General features: G+C 35.3%; 2 protein-coding genes across 2 annotated transcripts; both read right to left on the bottom strand.

Annotated features, from left to right (window-relative positions):
* Positions 1-712: 712 nt before the first annotated feature.
* Positions 713-5667, bottom strand: LOC7483487 (aldehyde dehydrogenase family 2 member B4, mitochondrial). The gene is made up of 11 exons (XM_002317998.4): positions 5270-5667; positions 4358-4492; positions 4071-4213; positions 3826-3979; positions 3518-3747; positions 3005-3094; positions 2199-2372; positions 1981-2118; positions 1446-1583; positions 1295-1356; positions 713-1111 (listed from the first exon to the last, which is right to left on the bottom strand). Exons 1-11 carry the CDS (start codon positions 5340-5342, stop codon positions 838-840), a joined length of 1611 nt encoding a protein of 536 aa, XP_002318034.1. The 5' UTR covers positions 5343-5667; the 3' UTR covers positions 713-837.
* Positions 5668-11350: 5683 nt separating this feature from the next.
* LOC127904119 (uncharacterized) lies at positions 11351-13033 on the bottom strand. Its single transcript, XM_052446109.1, has 2 exons — positions 11710-13033; positions 11351-11427 (listed from the first exon to the last, which is right to left on the bottom strand). Exons 1-2 carry the CDS (start codon positions 12713-12715, stop codon positions 11390-11392), a joined length of 1044 nt encoding a protein of 347 aa, XP_052302069.1. The 5' UTR covers positions 12716-13033; the 3' UTR covers positions 11351-11389.
* Positions 13034-14432: the final 1399 nt, after the last annotated feature.

Raw genomic sequence — 14432 nt, 5'->3', positions numbered from 1 at the left:
CAAAGCCCAACATGCTTGGGTCCAGGCAGCGTGTCTGGACTCATTTCTCTCCTCTAATGAGTCTGAGCCCAACACTTGCCAAGTATTTTTTTTTGGACCCTATGCAGGTCCATTAGTTTTATTCCTAAGCATCTGACGAGGCTCAAGATGGACTAATTACCGGTCACATGACTTACCAGACATCACCGGCTACCTGTTACTAACCCTTTGAGCTTATAAAAAATAAATCAATTTGCTTGAATTAAAAAATCAACTAATTATCCAACACATCAACCTTATTTATAAGCATCAATAAGCCACATGAAACCTAAGCTCAAAACAAGCACGTTTTCTTACAGTAAAATTGATGAAGGTTTACAATGTTGACAGGATTGACAGGGATAGCTAACACTTGAATTCATGATTATAAACCTGCTACGAGGAGATTCAATGCAGGTTGGGTGTTGACTGTTCCGGGATAACTCTTGGGTGTATCTTCCAATTTTTGTTTTTCTGTTCTTTCTACAAGCAGAATTATGGACTGTTTTCATTCAGCGATTCGCTTGTGATGGAGGTGATAGATATTTTCAAAGAAGCTAGCCGATCAAATGCAGCCAAGAAACTGTAGAATATGGGAAATAATTACCTTATGTTCATGAATATGTTTGCCACAATATACTTGACCTTGAAAGAGTGAATTATAAATTGACATGGCAGAACCGATTTTGAGTAATTGAGTATAAAGAAGCTTGTATTATTAAGAAAGTTTAACTTTAGCCCATGATTTCAGACGATCCCTACATAGTTATTTACCGGTGGAAAGGAAAACCATAATCATCTTGGAAGGATTTGACGAGCTTACAACCATGCTGGATTCTTTAATGGAGTGACAACTGCTTTCACTTGCAAGTAGTTATTGAGGCTGTAGATACCCTTTTCCCTGCCTATTCCACTCATTTTATAGCCACCGAATGGAATTGCGGCGTCAAAGACATCGAAGCAATTGACCCATACAGTTCCAACTCTCAGTGCTCGTGACAAGGTGTTGGCAGTGTCCACATTCTTGGTGAAAATTCCGGCAGCAAGACCGTAGCGAGTGCTATTTGATCTTCGTATTACTTCATCAACATTCCTGGTGCAGAAGATACGCGTTAAACATAGAATATAAAGACCATCACTGAATTTAAATTCAATATGGCATCAACTAATTCGACTATCTTTGAGATGGCTCGAATGACCAGTTTGAAAGCAATAGTCGTGCATTTAAAATTGAAAAGAAATGCAATGAACATTTGTTTGTAACATTATAGCTCACTTGAACTTCAAGATGGACTGCACAGGGCCAAAGATCTCATCCTGAGCTATCAACATATCATCCTGTTCGAAGAACAAAAGAAAAAATAAATTAAGAGTTATTTTGAGACATCTAGTGGGAGAAATAATGATGAAAGTGGAGTTAATATTACCTCAACATTTGAGAAAACAGTAGGCTGGATAAAGTAGCCTTTGGAGCCAAATCTTTGACCTCCACATTCAAGGGTAGCGTTGCTTTCAACACCAGATCTTATATACCTGAGGACCTTCTCAAATTGATCGGAGTCTATCTGAATTTTTCTCAGGGTCCATGAACAATATTACTTGATAGCTCTCAACAATTTGTGTATAAATAATAACCATTAATTCAGAGGAATATCCCATAACAACTTCCATATACTCGTACCAGTGTGTATGTTTTACCATTGAGTATTTAGTTATAAGCTTCAGCCAGAGTAGCAGTTTCACTCGCACATAGAAAAGAAGGGCCATACTCATCATCTTATTGTGATTGATTTTTTCTAACTCTTAAGTCTAATGTAATGACTAGCACATTCCTCATTAAACCAATTGTTGCAGTAACTAATTTGGACCTTAAACAGAGTAATGGAGAAACTTCAAATTCCTATAAGATAGTCATTGCTCAATTCTTTCAATCATCAAATCTTATACGAAGAGACGATATACCTGAGGACCTTGTTCAACACCCTTCTTGAAGGGATCGCCAACAACGCGTCTAAGAGCACGTGCCTTTGCTTTCTCTATGAACTCATCGTACACACGTTCATGTACATATGTACGAGAACCAGCACAACAACATTGTCCCTGCAACGAGCGAACTTACACAACTAATCAGTGGTTATGCATCAATTGAAGTCAATTCTTTGCATATTCGTTAGACAAACCTGATTAAAGAACAGAGCATGGTGTGCAAGCTCCACAGCCTTATCAACATCAGCATCCTCGCAAACAATGAAAGGTGATTTCCCTCCCAGCTCTAACGTAACTGATTTAAGGTTGCTTTTTGCAGCAAGTTCAAGTATAATTTTACCAGTTTCAGTTGATCCAGTGAAAGCAAGCTGCAAACAATGCGGTGTATCAATCACTGTGACTCCACAAACATGCTACATGACATATTCTACAGGATTTTAGGTGATTCCAATGATAACAACCAGAAGTATTGGAAATGCAAGCTTTTATTACGACAGAAAAAACTGGCAATCCAAAAATGTTTAGAAATGTAATCTCTTACAGTGACGAAGAAACGAAATTTGTTGGTTATGAAAAGATATAGGTTCTGAAGGTGCACATCTAAATTCTATCTATATAGGAAGGCAGGGTCTTAAGCAGATTCTATGATGCAGTTGATTCATGAGGTGCCAATTCATCTATCAGAGAAAGTTAGACTAGGAAATTAAAAACAGCCACAAGGAAGGTTATGATTCTCATATAAAAATTCATGTGCGCTAGACATTGTCATTGTATCACTGTTACTGTGAAAGTTGTGAACGAAAGTTGAAACAACAGTAAGAACACAAATGGGAACAAAATTTCACTCTCTGAGCCATGCTATACAGAGTGCTAAAAATTCTGTACTATAATGCAAGCTCACATGCCATTGATTCAACTTGAGTGTGGAATACAATTTATCATGAAGTAGAGATTCAATCTCTCTTGAAAGCTGGCAAGAAATTAACAGCTCATGAAATACCTTGTCCACATTCATGTGGCTAGCAAGAGCTGCACCAGCACTTGGACCATAGCCAGAAACGACATTCAGAACACCTGGAGGAAGACCAGCCTGCCATAAAAGGAAAAAAAAAAAAAAAAAAAAGGTTTCAGGCGAACACCACGGTCAAGTATAGAAATTTCATATGTTTCATGTCAGCCATCTTAAAACTATTGTGTAACAGGAATTAGAAAAAAGAATCAAGCATGCTATTTAGTTTAAGGAAACTGCACTGTTCTTCTGCAGGCATAAGATAATGTAAGGATTGCTGAATAATGCAATTATTTCCTTATGCATTGACCTTTTCATACTTAAGTTGGATACTTGAACCCAATTGAGCATCCCACTACTTCTTGAGCTGGTGATTTTTTATGAACTTCTATGATACCTCGTAAGTTCATTGTTTGAATAGCTTTGCTGTTAGCATATGTCATGATAATTCTATTGTGTTCTTATACCAGATATTTATCATGTAACCTTTGTCATTAATCGTACCTCTTGGAAGAGCTTTGCTGCATGGAGAGCAGTCAAAGGTGTTTGTTCTGCTGATTTTAGAACAATTGTATTACCACATGCTAATGCAGGCCCAACTTTCCAAGCAAGCATGATAAGAGGAAAGTTCCATGGAATTATCTGTCCAGCAACACCAATGGGTTCATGCAATGTTTGAACATAGTGATTACTGTCAGCAGGAACTGTTAGTCCATGGATTTTGTCTGCCCAACCTGTATAATTATAGACAAAAGGAATCAGAAATCCATGTAGACAACAAAATAAGAAGTCAAAATTGCATGAAATCTCACCAGCATAATACCGAAATAAACGTGCGAAACTTGGCAACTCGGATTTAGCAGACTGTTCATAAGGCTTCCCACTATTCCATGACTCTAAAGCTGCAAGCTCATCTCTATGTTTATCAACCAAATCAGCGAACCGCAACATTATCAGTGACCTTTCCTGCCAAAATTCCCAAACGCAAGTCAACTAGTTACAAACAAGACAGCATTGACATTATAATTCACCAGAGAGGCAAAGTAAAAATTGTTACATAAGCACTCATTTTTGGCCATGGTCCCTCATCAAACGCTTTACGAGCAGCAGCTACTGCACGGTTGACATCTTCATTATCACCTTCAGCCACGTGAGCAATCACTTCTCCTGTACGAGGATCGTATGCCGGAAAGGTTTTGCCTACAACCAATAGAAAATAGAAGATCAGCAAGAATCAATGCCTGATTCAACGGATCGGAACCAGTTTTCAAAAGACCAATTCAAGAAGTGCAAATGAAAACTGAAGGAAAATAACACACTAATGTTTAATGAACCAAGAACTACCAGATGCTGCATCAACGAATTTCCCATTGATGAAATGCTGAGTGTAGCTAATTTGAACAGGTGGAGTGATTGGTTCCTCAAGTGCCTTTGCAGTGATAAACCTGTAGATGCTCCTTCCCCTGCTAGGATTTTTTCCTGAGGATCATATCAGAGACATATAAACTAATCCTGACAACCATAGATCTCGAAAACCAATAAAAATAAAAAATGTATATATAAAAAAAACATGATTGGAACAAAAACTAGAAAGTATCATTGCATTCCCATGCACAGAAAGGAAAATGAAAAGCAGGGCCTGCATTAAGTATTGAAATTCCAGCTCTCTGTAACCAAGAGAGAAAAAAAATGCACAAAGTTTTTCCTTTTACTTATAAGTTGTGTTCTTTATTCAGTATATGCTCTCAGAATCCTCTTTTGACTGTTGAAGGGAGCCACCATGGATAGAAAAATACTGCTTGTAAATCATCATGTAGTCAAAGAGATATAGTATGTTGAATTAAGAACAATTAAAAATGGAAAAAAACAACTCCTTTTTTTGTCCCAAGTTTCTGATTTAAGGTCTATATAGAGACTTGACACTCCATTTTCCAGTTTTAATTGTAGATGAAAAGAGTTGTGGAATAAAATCTCCAAAACTTTTTGTTCCATGCTGAATCTTCTTTAGACTCGAAAAAAGAGAGATGAGAACAGATATCCTTAGAACTCATGATCCAGATAAAGAAAAACACTTTTAACCCAAATTTCGTTTTCCATTTCTTCTCCACCTTAACCTCTTGGCAACCAACCAAAGGCAAAGGGTATCTCCAAAATTAACTCACCCATAAATGGACACCATAAAAAAAAAACCTTTGCAATAAAATATCATCATCTAAACCAAGAAAAAAGAAAAGAACAGAAATGAAATAACAGTACCTCGAGACAAAAGAAACGAAGCAGAAGCAGAAAGAGAACGAGAGAGCAAGGAAGATATCCTGCGAGCTGCCATTACTACTTCCACAGTCAGGCCTCAGTACACTAACGACCACTTCTTTTCTGGTTTCTCTAGAGAGTATATAAAAAAGAAAGAGGAGCCAGCTAGCTAGGTAACCTCGGTGTTGTGGTCTAGGCAGACGTTTGCATAAGATTGAGCCAGCTAGATAAACACACTACGGTTTTGTCTTGTTCATGATTGGCTGTCCTTTTAAACGTACTATCTTTCACCCCAGAGCATAATAACAATTGTATGCTGTCTATCACTATTATTTGTATGATATCAAGGAGAGGAAGAAACAGAAATTGGTGTCCTTCCTATAACTGAACTGGAAAGAGACGTGGTTTGCTTTTGTCGCCACCCTAGTGGTCACCTCCTCAGCATCATTGCGGATTCGGATGCTTGTGTTCCTTTAATTTGGATTTGGGCTAGTTTGTTTTGGATGGAGTAAAATATAAATCATGTAATTTAATTAATATTTGGCTGGTTATAAGTCATTAATTTGATTTTTATAAATCTCAAAACCGATAGAAATTTATATCGTTATTAACTTGAAATCTCATAAAATTAGTTAAAATACACGTAAAGTAAGCTAGACATCTAAATTAATAAAAAATATATATAAATCACAATAAAAATGGAAACTTGAAACAATGTGAAATTGGAAACAACACTCAACCTAAAGAGAGAAATGAAACTGTACAAATTGAACAACAACAACAAAGGAAAGGATATGAATGACAAATCACGAACAAAAGCTCTTAGAACTAATGGAAGTTAAGGTGATGGGGAACTCTTTTTTTCTTTAAGCATGCGTCTTCGTTAACCTACCCTTAATTTGAATAGGTTAACACTAGATTATTTGCTAGTACTTGAGTGTCGGATCAAATTTTTTAATATAATATTTTTTGAATAATATTTTTTTAAAATACTAATATATGATAATATGGTAGATAATAATTTATTTTAAGATATTAAAATGACAAGATAATAGATTAATATGTAAAAACTACTATGCTTTTGCCCTCCCATTTCCAGCCTAAAAACTTCCTCCAATCATGAAACATAAAATAATGTCGATCGTCCATCACAATTTGCAAACCAGTAATAATCTGAGTCCAGAAAGGAGGAGCATCACTTTAAAAAAGGTCTATGCTGAAGGGCCCTCTCATCATATGCTGAATATAAAAAAAAAAAAACATTATCTCAACTATCATGGAGTAGGAACCACTAGAAATGTCCATTTGCTTGAAAGTCTTGAAAAAGCATAAATACTATAGTTGCCACGATTTGGTTAGGGAAAGAGTGAATAATCCTTAAGAAAAGACATTTATATTAATGAGTTTTGGTCTTTTAATGCATAATAATAGGTTTTGCCATGATTATGGTTTTTGAATCAGAAAACATGTCACGAGCATATCAAAAGTGGATCTAATACAAATATAGAAAAAGACATCTTGTATTTGAAACCAGACAATTGCTTATCGATGCCTTTTGATTCGAGGGTTTTTTCACTTCTATGGAGAAAGAATGTTGTGGATAGAGATAAATGGGAGTGAGAGTGAAATTAAAAAAAAAATCTAAAAAAAAAAAAGAAAAAAAAATTGAGTTGTTGGAGAATAATATTGAAAAAAAATCAATTAAAAATGATATAAAAAATTTAATCGAGTCATCTACTCAGTTCAACCCGTCAAACATGGTCATGAGATCAAAAACAAATAAAAAAAATTATGAAGCCTAGTTAAAAAAATATTCAATTAAAAAAAGATCCAAAAGATGAATAAAGTTAACACGAGTCTACACTTGCCAACTCGAATCTTGGATCATAAGATCAGGATAACACCATAAATTATAAATAAAAAAAAACTACAAAACTCAATTTGCAATCAACATAATGATGAATGATAAAAATAAATAAAAAATCGATTAGAAAAAGCAGTCAAGAAATTGACCCGAGTCCACCCAAGTTAATCTATTAAACCAATAACCTGGGTCATGAAATTATAATAAATTCATAAAAAAATAATTATAAAAAAATTATAAAGCTTCACTTCCAACAATTGGCTTCTGCATGCTCATGTAGGGTTGATTTGATAGGGACAACAAAGTTTAGTGTTCGTAAAGTTTCAATCTTTTTTTTTTTTTGGTTTAATCCTCGGAAATCTATTTTTCATTTGTAAATTTAAAAGGGTTCGGCTAGTTTACATTTTTTAATATTTTACGCACAAGATTTTATCATCAAATAAAAAAATTAATTTAAAGAATTTATCATAAGTTAGAGAAAATATCGCAATTAAGACAATGATATTGCAAAGTTGTTTATTCACTAAGTTACCTCATGGAAATGATTTGTTAGGTAAGCACATGATGTTAGGCATGAGCAACCAAGGTTTTATAAAGTAGTTACCTCATGCATCTGATTTGTTGGCTAAACACATGAACTTAGCTTTCAAAAAAAAAAAAATTATTAGAGTCACCAATTCCACCAGATTCATAGTCCCACAATTCATCTTAAACTGGAAATAGATAGATGAACTGCCATTCTTTCATGGATCAGTAGATTTGTTATGAGTTTAGTACATGTTTCAATCGAATCGAACACTTTAGAGTTCATTTGTTTTTGTGTTTTAAAAGTGTTTTTTAAAAAGTTTAAATTTTTTTTATTTTTTTTGTTTCAAATTAATTTTTTTGGTGTTTTCAAATCGTTTAAATGTGTTGTTGTCGAATATAATTTTTTTTTAAAAAAAATCTTATTTTAATAAAAAACAATCAATACCATACTTTTAAATACTCCTATATATACGAGGATACAGAGATTTCCAAAGTTCTAGGATACAAAACATTTGGATATGTTTTCTATTCTAATATTCATGTCACATAATCTAATTTTTTATATTATTACAAAAAAGAGACACAAGCAATAAATACATGATGAATTTATAATCAACAATAGGGAGCGCATCTATCTAATAAAAAAGATTAATGTAAACATCAAATCATCTATATATTAGCTTAAATATTGACATCTAATATATAGATGGTGATAGGCTATCAACTCTTGTAATTGTTAAAGTAATTGAGATCGAATACAAAAAGGAGGCTACAATTCTGAATAATCTGTTTATTGTGAATGCATAGTGTTAACCTAAATACAAATAAAGTATATATAGGTCAAACTGAAAGTACTATTCTACCCTTAATAAATAAGACTACATAAATATTATTTAACATCTCCCCTCAAACTCACGATGCGGCAGCTACAAGCATCGAGAGTTTGCCAACCAGAAAACAAAAACGAGAGATGGAATGCGCCTTGGTAAAGAAATCTGCAATCTGCAAAGAAGAAGGAACAAAAGGCAAAGCAATGGTGCCATGTTTGAGATGATGACGAGAAAGATGACAATCGATCTCAATGTGCTTAGTGCGCTCATGAAAAACCGAGTTATGAGCAATCTGAATAGAACTCTGATTGTCACAATACATAGGAGTAGGATGAGAAAAGGAAATTCCCATATTAGCAAGTAACCAACGTAGCCAAACAATCTCTTTGGTAGTAGATGCCATGGCACGATATTCTGCTTCGGTGGATGATTGAGAAACAATAGATTGTTTCTTGCTCTTCCAAGAAATAAGAGAATCACCTAAAAAGATACAGAACCCGGTAACAGACTTGCGATCTGTGGGATCACTACCATGATCAGCATCAGAGTATGCACGCAACTCCAAGGAAGAGGTGGATGAAAGTAACAGACTCTGAAAAACTGTACCCCGAAGATATCGCAAAATACAAAGAACAGCTGCCCAGTGAACAATAGTAGGAGAAGCAACAAACTGACTAACAACATGAACAACATATGCAATATCTGGACGAGTAATGGTGAGATATACCAAACTCCCAACAATAGTACGGTATAAAGTAGGATCTATCAAAGGTAAACCATCAGAAGAAGAGTACCTCGCGTTGACCTCAATAGGAGTATCTACAGTCTTGTTATCAGTAAGTCTAGCCCGCTCAAGAATATCTGCAACATATTTCGACTGAGAAAGAAGGTAACCTCTAGGTGAGTATGCTACCTCAATACCCAGGAAATATCGAAGATAACCCAAATCCTTCATTTCAAATCGTCTAGCCAACTCTGTCTTCAAAACTGAAATACCATCAATATCATCACCAGTAATAATCATGTCATCAACATATAAAGACAGAATGATACGACCTGCATCAGTGCACTTAATAAAAAGAGCAGAATCATGACTGCTAGAAACAAAGCCAAGAGACGAGATCACAATAGAGAATTTCTCAAACCAAGCACGAGGTGCTTGTTTGAGACCATATAATGCTTTCTTAAGCTTACAAACATATCCAGAGTCATGTGAAATACCAGGAGGGGGTGCCATATAAACTTCTTCTTGAAGATCTCCATTCAAGAATGCATTTTTAACATCAAGCTGAGAAATATGCCACTGACGAATCGAAGCTACGGCAATAAGAGTACGAATAGTAGTCATTTTGGCAACCGGGGCAAATGTCTCCTCATAGTCCATACCATACTGTTGAGAGTATCCTTTTGCAACCAGCCTAGCTTTGTATCGCTCAATAGACCCATCAGAATTAGTCTTGATCTTATACACCCAACGACAACCAACAACACTCTTACCAGGAGGTAGAGGAACCAGATCCCAAGTATCTGTCTTATGCAAAGCAGAAAGTTCCTCATCCATAGCTTGCTGCCAAAGCGGATCAAGAATTGCCTCTTTATAGGAAGAGGGCTCAAAGAGACAATGAATAGAAGCTAAAAAAGGAAGTAAATGATGAAGAATAACAAGAATAAGCAAAATCTGGTAGTTTTGTGGACTTACGAATGCGGATGGACTGACGTGGAGGTGGATCCACAATCTCAGATGAAGCTTGAGGGGCTGTAGATGAGAATGGAGCTTCAGGTGTGCCAGAGAGTAAAGTACCAGTACCTGCAGAGTTATGAGTACAAATTGATCGAACATAGGGAGAGGTATCATTACCAGAATCCTTAGAAAAAGGATCTATATGAATAAGATCAGATTTTGTCAGGCTATGAGTAGTGGATGGAATAGAAAAGAAAGGTATATGCTCAAGGAAGACAACATGACGAGACACATAAAGTTTCTGAGTTATTGGATCAAAACAACGATACCCCTTTTTACCTTCACCATAACCCAGAAAGACACAAATAGCGGATCGAGAGGATAGCTTATTGCGTTCTATATGAGGACGAAGAACGAAACAAGTACAACCAAAGACTCTAAATGAGGAATAATCAGGGACATGCCCATATAGCTTTTCAAAAGGAGATAGACCCGAACTATGAGAAGATGGAATTGTATTAATCAAACTTACAGCAGTAAGAACAGCTTCTCCCCAAAATTCACTAGGAACAAAAGCAGACAACAAGAGAGAACGAGCAGTTTCGACAATGTGCCTATGTTTTCTTTCAACTACACCATTTTGTTCAGGAGTATCTGTACATGAAGTTTGGTGGATGGTTCCATCTAAGGCAAGCATTTGACAAAATTTATTAGAGGTGTATTCCCCACCCAAATCACTCCTAAAGCATTTGATCACAGCAGAATGTTGAGTTTTGATAAGAGCTCGAAAAGCTGCATATATCTCAAAGAATTCAAAACGATGTTTCATTAAATAAACCCAACAATAACGAGTATGATCATCAATAAAAGAGACATAATATCGAGACCCTCCTTTTGTGGAAACAGGAGAAGGTCCCCATACATCAGAATGAATCAAATCAAATGGTGAAGATGAAACATAAATACTTTGATTAAAAGGTAAAGCAGAAAATTTTGCCAGTTTACATCCACTACAATCAGAAATGTCACAAGTTTTCAAATTTCCTAAAGCTTCTGTGGATGCCAAAAATCTCAAACAAGAAGACGAAACATGACCTAGACGGGAATGCCATAAATAAAAACTAGAAGATGAAAGACTCAAACGAAAGGAAGACAAATCAGCAGTAGTAGCAGCAGTAACTGGCACTTTTAACTCATCCAAAATATATAGCCCATTCTCCCTACGGCCTGTCCCAATCAGCTTCTGAGACTGCAGATCCTGTACACAACAAAAAGAACCAGAAAACATGACTAAATAATCACCAGAATCACATATTTGACCAAGAGACGCAAGATTCAATTTGAGTTTTGGAATAAGATAAACATTAGGGAGAGACAAGTGAGGTGTGACAACAGAACCAACACCTGCTAAGGGCATAGGAGTGCCATCAACAGTCATAACAGGAATGGAGGACAAAGGGGACACTGAGGTAAAAGATGAGGAATCTGGAGACATGATGTGAAGCACCAGAATCCAAGACCCATTCAGAGTGTGACATACCTGAGGAATTATGAGGCAACTGACCTATGGAAGAAGCGGACATTGCTTGTGGCTGCAAGGAGAGAAACTTCTGAAATTGCTCAGCTAAAGTATTAGGATCGGTAATAGAGCCTGAGGAAGCTACTGCTGCAGTATTGTGGTGTGGTGGTTTATAACCCTGAGGTGATCGATGAGCATTAGATTGTGACTGACTGCCAGACTTCCAAGCTTGATTCTGCTGTCTCAACTTAGGACAATGAGCCTTCCAATGACCTTTCTGCTTACAGAAACTGCACTCATCGAAGCCAACCCTTGTGTAAGGCTTGTTCTGATGATTAGAGAATGGCTTAGAAGGTACTGCTAGTACAGAAGGATTCGAAACAGAAAGAATTCCCTTTTCAAAATAAGACTGAAGACGTATTTCTTCAGCCAATAACTCACTGACAACAGAGTCAACAGAGGGCAGTGGAGAACGATGCAGAATTGAACCTCTAAGTCCTTCGAAATCACTGCGAAGTGCTGTTAAAAATTGTACCAATCGTTGCTGCTCTCTACGTTCAATATAAGCACCACATGCTTTTAATTCTGCCGATTCTGTAAGAGCCAATTGATCCCAAAGATCTGTCATGGCAGAATAGAACTCCTGAATAATCATATTCTTTTGGTGAAGAGCTCGTATGTCATTCTCTAACTGATACTGTTTTGCAAAATTTGATTGCGTGAATAACCGTTGCAGATGATCCCAAACCTCCTTTGCTGTCTCATACTTTGCCAACTGTGTACCTATAGAATGCTCAACAGAATTGTTGATCCAAGTAATGATCTTTGCATTGTTTGCTTCCCATGTATCTATCGAGACAGTATCTCCTTCTTCAGTATTCTTAGGTACCATATAAGTTCCACTAACATATCCCCACATCTTCTTACCCTTAAGAAAATTTCTCATTACATAGCTCCAATACGAATAGTTCTTCCCATCCAACCTCACACTCACAGACTGAAGCGAATCATCTCTTTCAGTAGCCATAATCAACAATCACAAAGAACCAGAATGCAAAAGCAGCGGAAAACAAAATGCCAAATTGCAGAAACTGAACAGAGATTGCAGAAACTAAGCAAATATCTTCTCAAACTTATACGATTACTCCAAAACACAAAACAAATTTTCAGAAACTGAACGGAATTACCAAATTGTAAAAGCTGAAGGGAAGACGAAATACCAAAATAATTGCAGAAACTGACGAAATACCAAAATAATTGCAGAAACTGACGAAATATCAAATTTTGCAGAAGCGGAAGACAAAATCTCACTCCAAAAGTTGGATCCGCGAAGCTGTGTTCGGGATTAAGCTTCGTTCCATAAAACCAGCTCTGATACCATGTTAAAGTAATTGAGATCGAATACAAAAAGGAGGCTACAATTCTGAATAATCTGTTTATTGTGAATGCATAGTGTTAACCTAAATACAAATAAAGTATATATAGGTCAAACTGAAAGTACTATTCTACCCTTAATAAATAAGACTACATAAATATTATTTAACAGTAATCACATGTGCCATTAGGGTTATCATGTTCACATCTCTAAATAATCTTTAAATTAGACGAGAATCCTTTACAAGATCTAATATATACACAAACACCGCAAGCACACGTTCATCTCCGAACACACACACACAAAAAAAAAAAAGAATAGAATGGAGAAGTGAAACGGAAATTGATACAAGGAAGAAAGATAAGAGGAAAACATGTTATATTTAATTTACTTGGGGGTTGAAGATTAAGATAAGAGCAAAAGTACTGACTTTAAAAATCTCTAGACTCTAACCGTCATCTTAATATGCACATCTATATATATATATATATATATATATATATATATATATATATATATATATATATATATATATAAAAGTACTGAAAGTTGATTAGTATGGTCAAGTAATTTATGCTTTTTGAAATATATCTTGGTTATGCTAAACAATTTTATGGTATGTTTATATTTTTTATTAGAGGTGATCATTTTCAGTTCGGTTCGGTTTTTATATAAAAAAAGTAACCAAACCGGAATTTAAAAAAAAAACCGAAACTGGTTCAAACCCACCGGTTTCGGTTCGGTTCGGTTTTTTAAGACAAAAACCGGTTCAAACCAGTTTGGCTTGGTTTTTTTGGTTTGGCTCGATTTTTTCTGGTTTGGCTCCGTTTTTTTCTGGTTTGGCTCGGTTTTTTCCGGTTTTTTCGATTTGAGTTCGGTTTGGTTTTTTCGATTTCGGGCTTATAAAACCGAAACCGAACCGGCCGGTTTTTTTAAAATTTTAATCTGTTTAATCAGTTTTTTTTCACGGTTCGGTTTTTTCGGTTATTTTTTTCAGTTTTCTCGGTTTAATCGGTTTTTTGGTTTTTTTACTCACCCTTTTTTTTTATCTGCTAAATATGGAAAGTGATATTAATGAATGTAATAATTGATAGACATAAATTCTTTTGATAAGTATAAACTACTAGTATCTATAATCCTTAAATTTTAGATATTGTATCTTTCTGCTTTACTAGAACATTAAATCCCAACAATTCAACATGAAAGGTTTAATTAAATTTAATCACCATTAAATTATTTTAGTATGTAATATATCCTTTTGATAGATTTTATTTGTTCATGTTAAAAATAAACATCCATATTTAACTAAATAAAAATATTTATTATTTAACATCAATAGTCAATAACAAGATAGATAAAGCTAAAAAAG

This window comes from Populus trichocarpa, chromosome 12 (genome assembly GCF_000002775.5).
Source record: "Populus trichocarpa isolate Nisqually-1 chromosome 12, P.trichocarpa_v4.1, whole genome shotgun sequence".
NCBI classification, from domain to species: domain Eukaryota; kingdom Viridiplantae; phylum Streptophyta; class Magnoliopsida; order Malpighiales; family Salicaceae; genus Populus; species Populus trichocarpa.
This window is presented reverse-complemented; position numbering and strand designations above follow the sequence as displayed.